This window comes from Bos indicus x Bos taurus, chromosome 25 (assembly GCF_003369695.1).
Source record: "Bos indicus x Bos taurus breed Angus x Brahman F1 hybrid chromosome 25, Bos_hybrid_MaternalHap_v2.0, whole genome shotgun sequence".
Classification (NCBI taxonomy): domain Eukaryota; kingdom Metazoa; phylum Chordata; class Mammalia; order Artiodactyla; family Bovidae; genus Bos; species Bos indicus x Bos taurus.
In genome coordinates this window covers 605,038-622,064 of record NC_040100.1, presented here as the reverse complement: position 1 = coordinate 622,064, position 17,027 = coordinate 605,038, and the positions used below count along the sequence as shown (strand labels likewise).

Sequence of the window (17,027 nt, the reverse complement as noted above, 5' to 3'; positions counted from 1 at the left end):
GGGGCTGCCACCAGCCAGGTGGGCAATCTGGGGGTGGAGGTGTGCGGCGGGTGCGTGGGGCGGTCGTGGAGGTCCTCCTGGCAGCGCAGCAGTGCACTGATGTGTGTCGGTTTGTCAAACGTGGGGCTAGTCAGCCTGCACGTCTGGGGCGGGGGTGAGGAGGCGGGGACTGGAAGGGGAGGGGGGCAGGGGTAGTCTGCCCAGGCGGGAGATCTGGGCGGCAGGGAGAGGGGGTTGGGGGTGGGCCGGTAGGAGGGTGGACCGCGCGGCGCGGGGGCGGACGGAGGGCGGCGCCGCTGCAGTGCGGGACCGCTCGCCCGCCGTGCCCGCGTCCCCGCGCAGCCGCCTCCGGCCTCAGGCGCCTCGCATCCAGGTACGCGGGGCTGGGAAGGGTCGGCGACGGAGCCCTCGGCTGCCCAGAGGCCCCGGGAAGCGTGGGCCCTGGGGGAGCCCCCGCCCCTTAGCCCGACCCGGGCCGACGTGACGCGGTGGTCTGGGCGCGGGGGCCGGGGTCGCCGAGCTGCGTGCAGCGCGGGCCGGCAGGCCGGGTTCCGGGCGGGTTCCGAGCTGTCATTGTGACCTAGCCGAGCGCGGGCCGGACGCGCGGCCCTGCCATTGTTTTCCGGGTTCGTCTTCCCGGGAGGCCCGGCTCCAGGCATCGTTCCTTTCCCGTTTCCCTTCCTTTTCCTGCGGATTGTGTAACCGCGCCCCGCCCCCATCATCTCCCCGGGAGCTCGCGGGAGGCCCTCCAGCCAGGAAGGTCCCGGGAGGGGAGGGATGGTCACACGTGAGACCCCTTACCGGCCGGCTGCGCACACAGGCCGTTCGCCCCGCTTCCCTGCTTCCTTCCGGGCCCTGGCGGGACCCCCTGCGCCCCCGCGAGTATCTGCCTAGAGGTGAGCTTTGCCTCGAGGACGAGAGGCCTCTGGCAGGACAGACGCCCCGGTCGCCAGGCCGGGTCGGGCCCCGGCGCTTGCTGGACGCGCGCGGCCCGCGGACTCGCTTCTCTCGCAGGACGCGCCGCGCGTCGCCATGGCCGCGCCGGGGGCACAGCAGCTGGACGAGGACGACGGCCTCAGGGCCTGCGAGCTCTACGTGCAGAGGCGCGGCATCCAGCAGGTGCTCAAGGACTGCATCGTGCAGCTCTGCTTGGCCAAGCCCGAGCGCCCCATGCGGTTCCTGCGCGAGCACTTCGAGAGGCTGGAGAAGGTCAGTGGCTGCGCACCTGGTGCCTGCGGGCAGGGGTGGCGGGGGAGGGGGGGGCGCCCGCCCGGCCTCCCTTCCACCCCAGCGTGCTCAGCTCGGGCGGGCTGGGCGGCTTCACGCCCCGGCGGCTCAGGCTCTCAGCGCCTCCCAACCCTGGAAGGCTTGGGGTCGTTTGGGAAGTGGTGGCTGTGACTGTCGCTTGTGGGGTCACCAGCAGTTCTCAACTCAGGGACCGTCAGAGATGCGCTCTGCCCTCAGGGTGGAAGCCAATGGCTTACAGGAGCATGGTGGAGCCGCAAAGGTCCCCCTTAGGAGGGGCCTGAGTCCTGAGACCAGGCCGGTGCGGGCCCCTCAGACCCGCGGCTGCCCGCCCCGCTCCCTCCTGCCTGGATGACCCCCTCACCCCTCCTGGTTCCTGGTGTGGGCGGGGGCTGGGAGCAGGAGATGGGCAGGAGCCCCCAGAGGACCCTCACCCCTCATCCCCCCCACCTTCCCCCTCATCCCCCCCCACCTTCCCCCTCATCCCCCCCCACCTTCCCCCTCATCCCCCCCCACCTTCCCCCTCATCCCCTGTCTCTTCCCCCTCATCCCCCTGCTCATCCCGTCTCTTCCCCCCATCCCCTGTCTCTTCCCCCTCATCCCCCTGCTCATCCCCTGTCTCTTCCCCCTCATCCCGTCTCTTCCCCCTCATCCCGTCTCTTCCCTCTCATCCCCCTGCTCATCCCCTGTCTCTTCCCCCTCATGCCCCTGCTCATCCCGTCTCTTCCCCCTCATCCCCCTGCTCATCCCATCTCTTCCCCCTCATCCCCCTGCTCATCCCCCGTCTCTTCCCCCTCATCCCCCTGCTCATCCCCTGTCTCTTCCCCCTCATGCCCCTGCTCATCCCGTCTCTTCCCCCTCATCCCGTCTCTTCCCCCTCATCCCCCTGCTCATCCCATCTCTTCCCCCTCATCCCGTCTCTTCCCCCTCATCCCCCTGCTCATCCCCTGTCTCTTCCCCCCATCCCGTCTCTTCCCCCTCATCCCCCTGCTCATCCCGTCTCTTCCCCCTCATCCCCCTGCTCATCCCGTCTCTTCCCCCTCATCCCCTGCTCATCCCCTGTCTCTTCCCCCCATCCCGTCTCTTCCCCCTCATCCCCCTGCTCATCCCGTCTCTTCCCCCTCATCCCCTGTCTCTTCCCCCTCATCCCCCTGCTCATCCCGTCTCTTCCCCCTCATCCCCCTGCTCATCCCGTCTCTTCCCCCTCATCCCCCTGCTCATCCCCTGTCTCTTCCCCCTCATCCCCTGTCTCTTCCCCCTCATGCCCCTGCTCATCCCCCGTCTCTTCCCCCTCATCCCCCTGCTCATCCCCTGTCTCTTCCCCCTCATCCCGTCTCTTCCCCCTCATCCCCCTGCTCATCCCGTCTCTTCCCCCTCATCCCCCTGCTCATCCCGTGTCTTCCCCCTCATCCCCCTGTTCATCCCGTCTCTTCCCCCTCATCCCGTCTCTTCCCCCTCATCCCCCTGCTCATCCCGTCTCTTCCCCCTCATCCCCCGTCTCTTCCCCCTCATCCCCCTGCTCATCCCGTCTTCTTCCCCCTATCCCGTCTCTTCCCCCTCATCCCCCTGCTCATCCCGTCTCTTCCCCCTCATCCCCCTGCTCATCCCGTCTCTTCCCCCTCATCCCCCGTCTCTTCCCCCTCATCCCCCTGCTCATGCCCTGTCTTCTTCCCCCTATCCCGTCTCTTCCCCCTCATCCCCCTGCTCATCCCGTCTCTTCCCCCTCATCCCCCTGCTCATCCCCTGTCTCTTCCCCCTCACCCCCCTGCTCATCCCGTCTCTTCCCCCTCACCGCCCACCCCCCGCCCCCGGCACTCCCTCTGGGGTCACCCCGGGCTCCTCCTTGAGGTCCTGTGTCAGGACCTGATCTGCCCGCCCCTCTTGGGGACTGAACGGGACCTCAGTTGGGGCCCAGCTCTGTTTTAAGCACCTCTGTGTCCCCGAGCCCCGCAGTGTTTAACTTCTGATGGGGGCTGGATTTATTTCTTCCCTTTGAAACAACCCGCTAAAGCACATTTTTAAGTAATACATGCCTTTTAAAGAAAATCTGGAAAGTTCAAAAGTGGAAAGAAGTAGAAATCACCTGGAGCCCTTCCCCCCATCCCTACCCCCGCCATTGTGGTTTTGAAACAAAGCTGGAATCGTGTTGTGGACGCAGCTTCACGTTCTGCATTTATTACACATTCCTCGTAGTCCTCTCTGTGAATGGTTGTGTAGTGTTGTGTGGAGAAGATTCACCAGTTTTCTCAACATTTTCCTCACGATTGGACAGTTGTTTCCAGTTTTTTTTTTTTTGGAAAGTAATGCCATATGAACATACTCATACATAGATTTTTTTTTTCTTTCTGCATGTAGCATTGTTTAGAGGTGGAATTACTGAAATTCCAGGTGGACTTACCGGGTTACAGAGATCTTGTTGGTGTGGGTGGTCAGGGTCTCTCCAAAGGCAGCATCAGTTCAAGACCCACCAGCAGATGGTGTGGTTGTGGCCACCCGCTCTAGCCAGCTTTCACCGTGCTTGCCTGCCTGCACACGCGTGCGAGCAAAGTCGCTTAGTCGTGTCCGACTCTTTTGACGCCATAGACTCTAGCCCGCCAGGCTTCTCTGTCCGAGGGATTCTCCAGGCGAGAACACTGCAGTGGGTTGCTATGCCCTTCTCCATGGCTTTGGCTGATTTAATGTGAAGAGCTGTTTTTCAGTTGATAGCTGAACATGGGCATGTGGCTTTCATCTGTTTTTCTTTGGTCCCTTTCAAGATCACTGTGTAGGAGAGGCATCTGGTGTCCAGCCGGTGCCCAGCTGGTGCCCAGAGGACGGGCCAGGGCCGTGCCCATCTTCCTGCATGTGTGAGGGGGGAGAGTCAGGCGCTGACAGTGCGTCTTGACTCAACTTGTTCACGACGACCCCAGCCAGGTGACACGTCCCATGGGATGTGAGCTCTCAGCAGGATGGACGCAGGCAGCCTGCTTGGAGGCCAGAGGCAGGGTCCGGCCAGACCTGAGGCCTCAGAGTGAGACCTGAACAGAGGGTCCTGGCGGGGGGGTGGGGTGCCCTCTTGCCCCCAGGGGACATCTGCAGTGGCTGGAGACGCTTGAGGTTGTTACACCTGGCAGGAGAGGGGGTGCTTCTGTCCCCTGGGGGGAGTGGACGTGGAGTGAGAGGCTCGGGGGGCCTTCCCGGTCCTGCTGGGGGATGGGGGTAGGGTGAGGAGTGAGGCCTGGCCCCTGACTCCTAGGACTGGCCCGAGTCCCTAGTGAAGGGGTGCCTCTCGCCAAGAAGGGAGTGGTGGGGAGAGGCAGTGTTGGACAGAAAGACAAGAGAAGTGCCTTGGAGGGTCTGAGTCATCAAAGAGACTGTGGGTTCAGAGCCTGCGGGGGAGAGGCCAGGGCGGGCACAGAGGTTTAGGAGGATTAATTGATGGTTCTCGCCTGGAGGGGTAGTTTCCTACCTGCCTTTGACAGGTGAGGACTGAGGTTTGGAGAAGGTGGGTGACCTGAAGGCCGGGTTCCTGGCTTCAGGCTGACTGGGTGGAGTCTCTGAAATCGCCTGTGAGCTTTTATAAGTGGGTACGTTTTCCTGGGGAGAGTCCCCAAGATTTGCAGTGGGCGCTCAGATGGACCCGAGATCCCCAAACGAGAAGCGCCCTGAGGTGTCCTCAAACCCACGAGTGTCTCACTCCCTGCTGCACCTGCAGACCAGGGTGACGGGGGGCAGGAGAGGCTCTTGCTTTGGGGCCTGGTCCCGGGCCCTTTCCGCAGGAGGCCGGCAGGCCGGAAGCCTGGGGAGGAACACGTTTCTCCCCTCGTGTGGTGAGGCGGAAGCATATGTCCATGGCCTTGATAAGCGCAGAGGTGGCAGCTGTCCACACAGGCCGGCGGAGATGGCCTAGCTCCTGGGGTGCTGCCCTGGCTGGGGTGCGGTGTCCTGCGCCCAGGCCTCAGTGAGGGAGCCAGTGAGGAGGCAGACTTGTTCTCAGGTGGAATCTTGAGAAAGCAGAATAGTCCATGCTACTGCTGCTGCTAAGTTGCTTCAGTCGTGTCCGACTCTGTGAGACCCCACAGACGGCAGCCCACCAGGCTCCCCCGTCCCTGGGATTCTCCAGGCAAGAACACTGGCGTGGGTTGCCATTTCCTTCTCCAACGCATGAAAGTGAAAAGTGAAAGTGAAGTCGCTCAGTCGTGTCCGACTCTTCGGGACCCCACAGACGGCAGCCCACCAGGCTCCTCCGCCCATGGGATTTTCCAGGCAAGAGTACTGGAGTGGGGTGCCATTGCCTTCTCCGAGAATAGTCCGTATCCCCCAGCAAAGCGCAGCCTCGGAGCCGCTCAGGGATTCGTTGCGTTTAAATAGAGCAGGAGAGATTGTGGAGTCGCACCCGTGTGCCAACCCGACGTTTCCCCCGGGACTTCCCTTGCTTGCAGGACGCACTTACATACAGATGTGGATAATTGTGTGTGTGTGCACTTTTGTTTGATTTTTCTTTTTTTTTTCAAACTTGTCATTTATTTATTTCTGGCTGTGCCGGGTCCTTGTTTTGTGCGCGGGCTTCCTGCGGGGGCGGCGGCAGGCTGCCCTCTAGGCGGTGCGCACGTAGACTCTTTCCGGGTCAGGGATCGAACCCACGTCCCCCGCGCCAGCAGGAGGATCCCTCACCATCGGCCACCACGGAAGGCCCTGATGTTTTTCTTCCTAGTGGCGCTTTTTATTGTGGTAAATCACGCATGACGTAGAATCCACCGTCCTGGCCCTTCTCAGCTAGCGTCTCGGCGGCGTCGGATGCGCCGCTGCGTCCGCATTAGCAGCGTCTCGGTGGCTTCTCGCGGTTCCGTCTTCCGTCCTGTGGGTGTGTCCCTGCTCTACTTTCTTTCCAGCATTTCCTGTTTGATGGCTTTCAGTTGTTTTTTTTTTCCCCTCCAGAAAGCACCTTTATGCCCAGGAAATGATTTCAGAGAAATAAGCAGCTTTGTAGCAGGCTTATCAGGGAGGACTCGGGGCTGCCCGTCTGCTCCCGGAGGGCCGGGTCAGCCTGTGGGCAGAGCCCGCACCCTCTCCCGAGCCCTCGCTGCCACTGCTCTGCGTTGCCTTGCGGGCCTGGACGCCTCATCCAGCCGCTCCTGATCCTGGGGCGATGGTGGCTTCCCTCTGGTCCGCTGGTCAAATGCCCGCTGACCCAGGCTCGCTCTGTGCCTTTAATGAGACGAGCAGTCACACTGGCTCGGGAGAGCCGGCGGTGGCTTCTATGGAAGTGAATCCTGTCCGGGCGCAGAAGGCCGTTCCTGAGATGAGGGCCGTGGTCTGTGCTGGGCATCCCAGGCGTCTGGTGACTGTGGGGAGGTTCACCCTATGTTTGCTGGTGGCCAATGCTGCCTGCGCCAGACAGACGTGTCCATCAGCTGGTCCAGCGTTGAACTCCTCTTGGAGGGGCCGTCCACCCCCTGGCACATCGATGCTCCAGGCCCTCCCTTGCAGGGGACCGCCGGGGAAGCCAATGTGGGGGGCATGTCCACGTGCAGCCTGGGGGCCGACAGTGGCTGCATCTGGTTGGGGGCGGCCGGGGCGTTGTGGGGGAGCACGCTCTCCGTTCTGCAGAGTCGGGGGGAGGCTGTGCCTGCATGGGGGTCTCTGTGCCTCCCTGTGATGTTCGATGTGAACCTGTGACAAGTTGGTGATGGACAGGGAGGCCTGGCGTGCTGTGGCTCATGGGGGTCGCAAAGAGTCGGATACCAACTGAGCGACTGAACTGAACTGAACTGTGACAGCTTAAAAAAAAAGATAGTCTCTGAAATTAAAAACAAAGTGGGGCCCTCATATCTTCGGCCCTAATGATTTCTCCCCTGCTCTGCTGAGACGTCTGCTTGGCTGCGTGGAGGGGCTTGGGGGGGGTGGGGCTGAGAAGATGGAATAAAGAGGGTGTGGAGACCAGTTAGAGGTGGAGGAGAGGGGCTGGGCTGGGTCCCCAGGCTTCTGGCTGGGCGTGGGAGGGTCCTGGGCCGTGTTAGCACCAGATAGCTGGCCCCAAGGTCTGGAGGAAGGCGGTGGAGGCAGCAGGCTTTGGGGGAGGCTGAGGTTGGGGTGCAGGTGTGTCTGGCAGCACAGGTGTGTCTGGGTGGCCATGTGCCTGGGCTGAGATGGGCCTCGGAGCACCAGCGGGTCAAGGGAGTGACCAGCAGTCCTGCTCCATTATTACTGACCAGAGCCCACAGTTCACCTGAAGGTTCCCTCATGGTGCACGTTCTGTGGGTTTAGACAAACCCGTGGAGTGCCTCCATCGTCACAGCGTCATGCAGAGTCGCCACGGCCCTAGAAACCCCTGTGCTCCACCTGTCCACCACACCCTCCCCCAACCCTGGTGGCCCGGTTCTTTCCCGGTCTCCAGTTTCCAGAAGGTCATGAAGGTCACAGCACATAGTCTTTCAGACCGGCTTCCTTCACTTAGTGATTCGCGCTGAAGCGTTCTCTGGGTCTTCTCATGACTTAATAGCCCATTTCTTTTTTATTATCTAATAATATTCTCTTTTCGGGATGGACCCCAGTTTATTCATCACCGGCTGAATGGCTGTTTCCAAGTTTTAGCAATTGCAACGAAAGCTGCTATAAATGTCTGTGTGTGGGATCTTATGTGATGTAGGTTTATCTCGTTTGATAAACACCAGGAGCGCAGTTGCTGTGTTGCGTGGAGACAGACGCCAGAGTGTCTTCCAGAGCGGCTGCCCCGTTGTGCGTCCAGGCGTTTCGCGGCCGTGGGTGCGGGTTCCTGTCGCTCGGTCTCCTTGCCGGCGTTTGGTGTTGCCAGCGTCCTGGGTTCCGGTCGCCCCGCGGGCCTGCAGCGGCAGGTCTGTGTTTCCTAGACGACACGTGAGGAGAGGCGGCGTTCCTGTGCTTGGTTGCCATCTGCAGAACTTCCTTACAAGGGGTCTGTTCGGATCTTTGGCCTGTTTTCCATTCGGGTTTGTTTTCTTACTATTGAGTTTTAAGAGCTTCCTAGGTGGCGCTAGTGGTAAAGAACTAGCCGGCCAATGCCAGAGACGAGAGAGATTCTGGTTTGATCCCTGGGTTGGCAAGATCCCTTGCGGGAGGAAATGTCCACCCACTCGAGTATTCTTGCCTGGAGAATCCCATGGACAGAGGAGCCTGGTGGGCTGCACTCCATGGGGTCGCACAGAGTCGGACAGGACTGAAGCAACTCTGCACGCACGCACAGAGCTTTTTGTACATTTTGCATACGAATCCTGTCTCAGATATATGTTTTGCAAATATTTTCTCCTAGTCCACGTCTTGTCTTTTCATTCTCTTGATTATATACAATTTTTTTTCTTTGGCCTCGCCATGTGACTTGCAGGATCTTAGCCCCCTGACCAGGGGCAGAACCCAGGCTCTGGTGTGAAAGCACAGAGTCCTAACCGCTGCACCACCATGGAATTCCCTGACTGTGCATAATTCCGAGTCCTGCTTCTCGGCGTTTTAAACCAAACTTTACACAGTTACTAAATTTATTAAAAGTATGATTTAATGGTGCAGTGTATTCTATTATATAGATGTTTCTAACTTGATTTAAGCAGTCTCTTATTATTGTTGGTTGAAGTGAAACATTTTTACGCCCTGCAAGGTTGTTCTGGCACAGATACCTTGTTGACGCCTCTCACTGTTTCCTTAGGATGTGTTTTAAGAAATAGAATTAGGAAGCTCAGAAGCACCCACTGATAATAAAGCCACTTCTCCCAAAAGGTTTCACTCATTCATTCCGCCAGTTTTTATCGAACAGCTCTACGCGCCGGGCACTGTCCCAGGTGCTGAGGACGCGCTGGTGAGCCCCATGGGAAGCAGTGACTCCACGTGGGTGTGCGCGACGGAGGCTGCGTGCGACTCGGGGGGACACGGGACCTGCTTCGCGTTGTCACTGAGCTCGGTTTCCTTTTCCGGTCTCTGTCTCTCGAGACCACGATCGGATTACATCAGAGACCCTAGAAAGATGTGCATGAATCAGAACTTTAGAATTTGAGAGTGAAGTACCAGTGTGACTTGTTATCTCAAGGGACCCCAGGACGAGTTTGTCTTTTTCTGACTCAGAAACCAAATTATTTTACTGTAATCCAGTCAAGTTACAAATTATTAATAAAAAGCCAGAAAAAAGAGAAGGAGCCAGAAGCCCCTGCATATGTTTGAAAATAAGTAATGAGCTTTTGTCTGTTCATCAGTAAAAGAAGATTGTCGTGGTAAAAAAGTTATGAATATTTCAGTTGCGTGACAGTGAGAGCATTGCATATCAAAGCATGTGGAGTTAGCAAAACTGGTACTTAGAGGGAAATGTATAGCCTCATTAAAAATGAGATAAATAAAAAATAAGATGAGAAATTAATGAGCTGTGTGTCTGAGTTTCCTCCGGTGCCATAGCAAATTGACAAGAAATTGGGCAGCTTAGAACAGGTATGTATTACCTCAGTTGTGGAACCCAGAAACCCCAAATCAAGGCTTTGGCAAAGGCAGTTACTTCTGGGGGCTCTGACGGGGGTCCATCCTGGGTCTCCCCTGCTTCTCAGGGCTGTGATGGGGGTCCTCCCTGGGCCCCCTCAATTTCTGGGGGCTGCCCTTGACTGGCAGACCCATCATCAGACGGTCCCATGTTCGTCCCTGTGTGTCTGTGTCCAGACTTCCTCCTAAAAGGACGCATGTCGCTGGATTAGGGCCACTCCGATGCAGGATGACCTCATCTTAACTTGATTGTTTCTGCGAAGAGTTATTTCGAAATTAAGCCACACTCTGCAGTTCTTGATGGGCATGAGTTTTTGAAGGGCCCTTTCAACCCACTGCCAGGTGCTACCTGAGAAGCCAGGAGGAGAGAAAGAAAGCAAGACAGAAACATGGGAAATCAACAAGGATAAAAGCAGAAGTCAGTCTAGCAGAAATCGAAGAAACAGCAGCAGACAATAAAGTCAGAGCCTGACTCTGACGAGACGGGCGAAGCCAGCATCCCAGAGGGCCGCCACACTGTGGGCTGCACACACTGTAATTTGCCACACGCAGGGGAGGACAGGGTCGAGGAGGAGGAGGGTGGTGGGGGGTGGACTCAGAAGGCACCTCCTCCAGAAAGCCCTCCTTGACTCCTTGCTGAGGATGGTCCAAGAGCCCGCTGCTGCTGGCACAGCCCCTTGTACGGGCTCTCTAGTGGAGCTCACCCGCCGTCTTGCTGAGCCCTCTTACCGTCTGTCCTTTTCGAGCTCTGACAGTAACCTCCTTCATGACAGAACCATGCCCTTTTCCCCTGTTGCATTTTGTGTATGAAGCCTCGTATACAGAAGGTGCCCAATAAATGATCGAAGCCCTGTGTTTCTCTTTTTGCCCTGCAGCTGAGTGACCGGGTGCCCTGGACACGCCCCTTACCCTGGGACTCTCCTGCAAGGGAGGGGGTGGGTGGTGTTCCCGCCCAGTGAGTGGGGGGTGGGGGGAGGGGTTCCACTGTCCCAGGGTCCCAGGCGTGCGGGGTGTTGGGGGGTCAGCTCAGTTATGCAGCATCTCCCTAGACCCCCCGTCATTGTCTCCCCTCGGGCTGGAAGCCTGCACTTCAGCCCCTCGTGTGGGAAAAACCCGGTCAGAAGATGAGCTGCCCACGCTGCGTCCCAGGGAGCCCCTGGCCCCGGGGGCAGGACAGACGGTCCCTGGAGCTGTCTCTGCGTTAGGGGCAGATTCCGCAGCTTTCTGGGAAGGCTGTTCCCACACTCTGGTTATGAAGATGCCTTTGGCCTGGATTGCCTGTCCTGACCCTGAGTCCTCCACCATTCTGCAGCCCAGACAGCTCATCAGCCCGGAAATGGGAGACAGGAAGGGGAGCTCCGAGAGCCAGAGGGTTTCCTGGAATCTCCCGGGTAGGGGGGGTGTCATCCAGGAATAACGGTCTGGCGTGGCAGAGCCCTGGGGGACCATAGCTCCCGGGAACACCCCTGGGTCCTCTTAACCCCCCTGAAGCGGCTCCATGCTTGGAACCACCAGTATCCTGCTTCATTTGACTCTTTGCTGCCAAAGATGGAAAAATCATCTCTGTGCCCAGCCGGAGCTGCTCACAGGTCCAAGAAAGTGAGGGCTGGCCCTCAGCTTCCTGGAAGAAAAGCGGCTTCTCGCGGCTTCCACGGGGAGCCCCGCGTCCTGGCCGTGACCGTGGACCTGAGTCAGCCTCTGTCCACAGTGTTGTGGGCCACCCCCAAGGCCAGGTCGCTCATTATCTCAAATCAGTGTGTCCCAAACCCATTCAGGTTAACCAGATCGAAACCAAACAAACACACAGAAAGTGGCAAGGGTGCCTGGGGATTGCACGGCTGCTGGGACCGTGGAACGGGGCGCCTGGTGGACACAGCTTAGAGGTTCTTCACTGAGCTAAGTGTGACGCCCCGGGGTGTCCCCAGGAATGGCACACAGCACTGAGACACACACCCACACACTCAACATCCACGGTGGTTGAGGGGTGGACCCAGCCTGTGTCAACCAGCCATGAACGGGCCGTCGAGATGTGATAGGATGGAGTCTGACTCAGCCACGGAAAGGAGGGGCGAGCTGGCACCTCAGCAACACACGCACCTTGGAGACCATCGGAGAGGGAGGGGCCTGGCACGCACCATGGGACTGCTCCTGTGAAACGCCCAGAAGGGGCACGTCCACGGACATGGAGGGACACGTACTGTGGGACTGCTCCTGTGAAACGCCCAGAAGGGGCACGTCCGTGGGCGTGGCAGGTGGGCTGGTGGGCGCCAGGCCTGGTGGAGGGTGCAGGGGCTGCCGGGTGTTTGGCGGTGATGAGATGCCTGGCTCCAGGTGCCAGTGATGGTTGTGTAACGTTACGAATGCACTGAAGACCACAGAACCGCACACTTTAAGATGATGGGCTGTTAATTTTATGTTGTGCGAGTTTCACTTCAATGAAGGAAAAGGCCCCTCGTTTGCTCAATCACTTCTCCGGCCCCTTGCTTCTGCGGGAAGCCCCGGGGGCATTTCCTCCTGGCCTGCTCCCGCCTCTCTGCCCCGGGTCACCACCACCACGGAGCCCGGTCACTTCTGCGTGGCCTAACTCTGTGGACCTCCTGCGGTGGCCAGGGGCCTCTGCTGGCTCCTCTCTTCTGGATGCTGGCAGAGCCTGGAGTCACTGTAGACGGTCTACACTGCAGTGTGGGGGCCTTTCCATGGTGTCGCTTCAGTATCCCACTGACTCACTTCTGCCTGTAGTACTGTTTTCTCTTTTCGGCCACGTGGCTTGTGGGATCTTGGTCCCCCCAACCAGGGATCAAACCCGGGCCCTCATCAGTGGGAGCGTGGGGGCCTAACCACTGGACCCCAGGGAATTCCCTTGTTCTTGTCTTCAATAATTTCTAAGAGCAAAGGCCCAGAGTGTCTCACTTGAGATGCAGCTGACATTTCTAGTCAAAATTCATGGTTTATAGGAACAGTCGGTTTCATTTGTAATGATTTCTGTAAAAGTGGGACAGCCTTACCGACAGTTTTTTAAATTCATCTTTGCTGCTGTGTGTGGGCTCTCCCTCATTGGGGTGTGGGGGCTGCTCTCCAGCTGTGGCTTCTCTACTGAGCACGGGCTCAGTAGCTGCGGTGCATGGGTTTAGTTGCCTCGAGGCACATGGGATCGTCCCAGGCCAGGGATTGAACCCATGTCCCCTGCGTTGGCAGGTGGGTTCTTCACCACTGGACCACCAGGGAGGCCCTTCCCGACAATCTTAATGTTGAGTAGGAAAATGACATTTCCCTGGTGGCTCCGTGGTAAAGAATCTGCCTGCCAATGCAGGAAACTTGGGTTTGATCCCTGGGTTGGAACGATCCCCTGGAGAAGGAAATGGCAACCCACTCCGGTTTTCTTGCCTGGGAGATCCCATGGACAGAGGAGCCTGGCGGGCTGCAGCCTGAGTCGCACATGACTGGCGACTAAAGAGCGGCAGCACACTCTAGTGTGTTGACATTCATCTCTCACCCAGTGAACTGCAAACGGCATATAACCCAGGGACTCCTGGCACCAGGGAGAGATTGATGCCAGTCTCAGGGAGGATGGGATGGCTGTCGTCATGGTAACAGAAGAGCGGCAAGGCGTGACCTTGGAAGGCAGTTCTGGAGCCGTCGGTGGTGGCTGGTGTGTCCATGGCTGCCCTTCGGGGAACCCCTCTCTCCCACGAGGCACGGGGCTGCTGCTCAGCCTTGCAGACGCTGGGTTTTGGATGAACACCATTTACGGTAGCATGAGTAAAGCATCTGTCCTGCTTTGGCTGTCCTCTGGGTCTCTGTAGATGCAGAGCTTGTATGGAGTCAGTCATGCTGCTCAGCCTGTGCTGCTGTGACTGCCCTGGGCCATGTGCTGGGAAGCCCCATCTCCATCTGGGGACTCACTGGTCACCAGGTTGCTCTGGGGCTGAGAGGCTGCGGGGTCGGCCACGGGAGACCTCCACGTCCCTTTGCACGTTTTGGATTTGGGGCCCTCTGTGTGTAAACCTAGTTTTTAAAAAGCAGTGGCTTTTGGGTCTGTCTCCCTGTTATGCACCCAACTCCCATCTCCTGCGCCTCAGGGAGCAGAGCGCGGGCACTGCTGCCCTCAAGGTGAAGCCTGGGGCCTGGGGGCGCCCCACGTGCTTGCTGGGGGCTTGGGTTGACTCGAATTTGGTTCCAGGACACGTTGCTCAAAGTGTGAATGAGCAGACAGCCTCCCGGAGCCAGGGTGCTATGGCTGCCAGAGCTGTGGGCTGGGAGTCCGGGCCGGGGCGGGGTCCGGGACAGGAGCCCGGCCAGGGTGTGCTGGGTCCCCTGCCTTCCCGGGACCCCATGGCCTCCTGGACGACTCTGGGGTTCTGCCAGGACGGCCTCTCCTCTCACCCCTCCCCGTTGCCCCCCTGCCCCCCAGGAAGAAAACAGACAGATCCTGGCTCAGCAGAAGTCTGCCTCGCAGTCGGACTTGCAGGATGAGGATGTGTCTCCGTTGCCGCCCAATCCCGTGGTGAAGGCCCGGCACCGGCGCGGGGGTGTGAGCGCAGAGGTGTACACGGAGGAGGATGCGGTGTCCTACGTGCGGAAGGTGGGCCCGGCCCGGCCCGCACCCTGCTCCGCCCCGCCCACACCCTGGCCCAGGCCGCGCCCCGCCCGCGCCCCGCCCCCGCCCCACCCCCGCCGCTCCCCGCCCCACCCCCGCCCACGCTGCACCCACGCCCACCTCCCCCCACCCCCTCCACGCCGCGCCCCGCCCCACCCCCGGCCCGCGCCCCGCCCCAGCCCACGCCGCGCCCCGCCCCCGCCCGCCCCCGCCCACACCCCTGCGCACGCCGAGCCCCGCCCACGCCCCGCCCCGCCCACACCACCGCCCCACCCCCGCCCACGCCCCGCCCCGCCCCACCCACGCCGCGCCCCCGCCCCACCCCCGCCCACACCCCGGCCCACGCCCCGCCCCAGCCCACGCCGCGCCCTGCCCCCGCCCGCACCCTGCCCACGCCCGATACTCCGCTGACCTCCCTGCTTCCGGGGGGGTCCTTGTGGTCCAGGCTGGCCTGAGCCTGGCGCTGCACTTACCTGAGCTCCCATGGGGCCCCTGCCGCCCGCGGTTCTTGACGCCAATAGGCTGGGGACAGGGTGGGTCACCCAGGTTGTGGGGTGTAGGGGGAGGAACCCCGGGTCTGTGGCCACGGTTTCCTGGCTTCCTGGCTTCATCCTGGAGGCTAGACCCCGACCTCGGAGCCTTCTGGAGGGAGCCCGCCCCCCCTGGCCATCAACCCCCCTTCCTCACCAGCGGAGCAGGGCTCCCCTTTGCCTTGTCAGGGGCCTGCCTGGTGAGCCAGTGCTGGTGGCCACGTGACACCCAAGGCCCCCTCGGACCTGTCAGTCCATCTTATGCATTTCTACAGCCAGCTTTGCTTTAAAAAATTTTTTTAAATAGTTTATGGCCATTAAAATTTTTTTAAAAATTATAGGAAAATATGAGTAACATAAGGTGTACTGCCTGTGTCTGTTTTGGCCGCTATAACAAGAGACTGGGGGCTTACACAGCAGACATGTACTGTCACAACTTGGGGGCTCAGGGTCCCAGACCAAGGTGCCGGCAGGCCACCCTGGTGAGGACCCTCTTCCCGTGTCCCCAGACAGTCGTCACCTTCGCACGTGTTCTCACGTGTTGGCGGGGAGTGTGTGGAGTGAGCTCTCGGGGTCTCGACTTACAAGGGCACTGACCACATCCTGGGGGCCCTGCCCCCACGACCTCTCCCAAAGCCCCATCACCGAACCCCGTAACCCAGGGACCGTCCCTAGGCCGTGGTCCTTGGGCTTCGACATAGGAATCTGGGGACAGAGTGGCCGCAGCACTTCAGCCACCATCATGCCACAGTCACCACCATCTCCAGGATGTTTGCATCTCACAAAACTGAACCCCTGTCCACACGAGACCACCCCACCCCCCAGCCCTCCCCTATGATCAGGGCGTGAAACCCGTGAAAGTGCAGTTGAGAAGCCCACCAGGACACTTCACTCTCGTGACCTTTCTCCTAAAGCCCAGGACTCCTGTCTAATGGGGAGTTCCCCAGACACACCCAGAGGGAGGGACGCTCTGCAGAGTAACTGGCCGGCCCTCCTCCAAGGAACTGTCCCCAACCAGAGGGGCTGAGAGGTGGTGAGGCCTGGTGTGGCCCAGGTGGGGTCTGAGGAGGGGGGACAGACGTGTGAGTTCAGTTCCTGGGAAGGGACCGGCCGGGTCCCAGGTGGTGGGGGGTGCTCCGGGGCAACCCCGGGTGTCACAGGAGGGGCAAGGTGCCTTCGGTGGTTGGGCCTGGGGCGGCTTTTCCAGAGGCTCCGTCCTGCCCCCCAGGGGTCTCTTTATAAAGGTTCCATGGTTTCAGGAGACATAGTGCGCCCACCTGGGGGTCCTGACGTCCCCCCTGCCCCAGCCTGGAAGAGACTGAAGGGCAGCTGAGCACGAGGCGGGGCCGTGTCGCGGCACAGTCAGCCTCCCCTCGGTGTCCTTTTTAAAGACAACGTTTCTTTATTGAGCCGCTTTGGGTTGTAGTTGCCACGCACGGACTCAGTAGCTGTGGCATCAGGATTCAGCTGCTCCTTGGCTTGTGGGATGTTAATCCCCCGACCAGGGGTCAAACCCACTTCCCCTGCATTGTGAGGCGGGTTCTTAACAATTGGACCGTCGGGGAAGTTCCCCTTGGTGTCTTTTAAGGGAAGAACCTTGGCGTTGGAGATGCTGGTGCTGGTCATCAACGGGACACATCGTGAGCTCCGCGGGCTGGTCCTGGAGGGCGTGGGGATGGGTTTTTACTCACATTTTGGCCAACTGGGTCCAGACCCCCACCCGGCCCCTCCATCACCACCTGGAAGTGTGGAGCCAGTCTTGGATCAAGTTATCTTTTGTTCCCCCAGTTTTCAAATATTTCAGTAAGTACTTATTACCTGAAAAAAAGCCAAAGAAATAAAGAAAACTTAAAAAGGCATCATAATCCAGGGGCCTGGAGGTCTGTAGTGTCTTTTAGAGGCTCTGACGGCTGCCAGCGCCTGTCCACCAAGACCCTGAGTTCACAGTCTTAGGCCAACTTTGAGTCGCTCTCAGCCCCTTGTCTCTTCTTTACTTTTTAAATTTCAAAAAGTTGTGACACTCAGCTAGCATTTCAAGTTTTCTGTCCACCATCACTGGTAGACACATTTTGAAGGCTGGGCAGCAGCATTTCTCGGGGTCTAGCGGGTACCCAGAGGCTGGCAGATTCAGGCCCTGGGCTCGGCCCTGGGATGCTGCCCGTCTGACTTCACCTGGCCTCCCCGCA

The 17,027-nt window shown here is 59.5% G+C and overlaps 1 protein-coding gene and 1 long non-coding RNA gene across 2 annotated transcripts in view; one reads left to right on the top strand and one right to left on the bottom strand.

The window, feature by feature from the left end:
- Nucleotides 1-273: 273 nt before the first annotated feature.
- The window catches only part of PRKAR1B (protein kinase cAMP-dependent type I regulatory subunit beta), a 74,067-nt gene continuing 57,313 nt past the window's right edge, over nucleotides 274-17,027 (top strand). The window contains exons 1-3 of the mRNA XM_027526473.1: nucleotides 274-373; nucleotides 1,015-1,209; nucleotides 14,126-14,296. Coding sequence (XP_027382274.1) covers nucleotides 1,033-1,209; nucleotides 14,126-14,296 — 348 coding nt within the window. The 5' untranslated portion in view covers nucleotides 274-373; nucleotides 1,015-1,032. The remainder of the gene's footprint in view (nucleotides 374-1,014; nucleotides 1,210-14,125; nucleotides 14,297-17,027) is intronic.
- Nucleotides 16,224-17,019, bottom strand: LOC113883129. Its single transcript, XR_003508571.1, has 2 exons — nucleotides 16,581-17,019; nucleotides 16,224-16,501 (listed from the first exon to the last, which is right to left on the bottom strand). It is a non-coding gene; the product is annotated as an uncharacterized LOC113883129 (long non-coding RNA).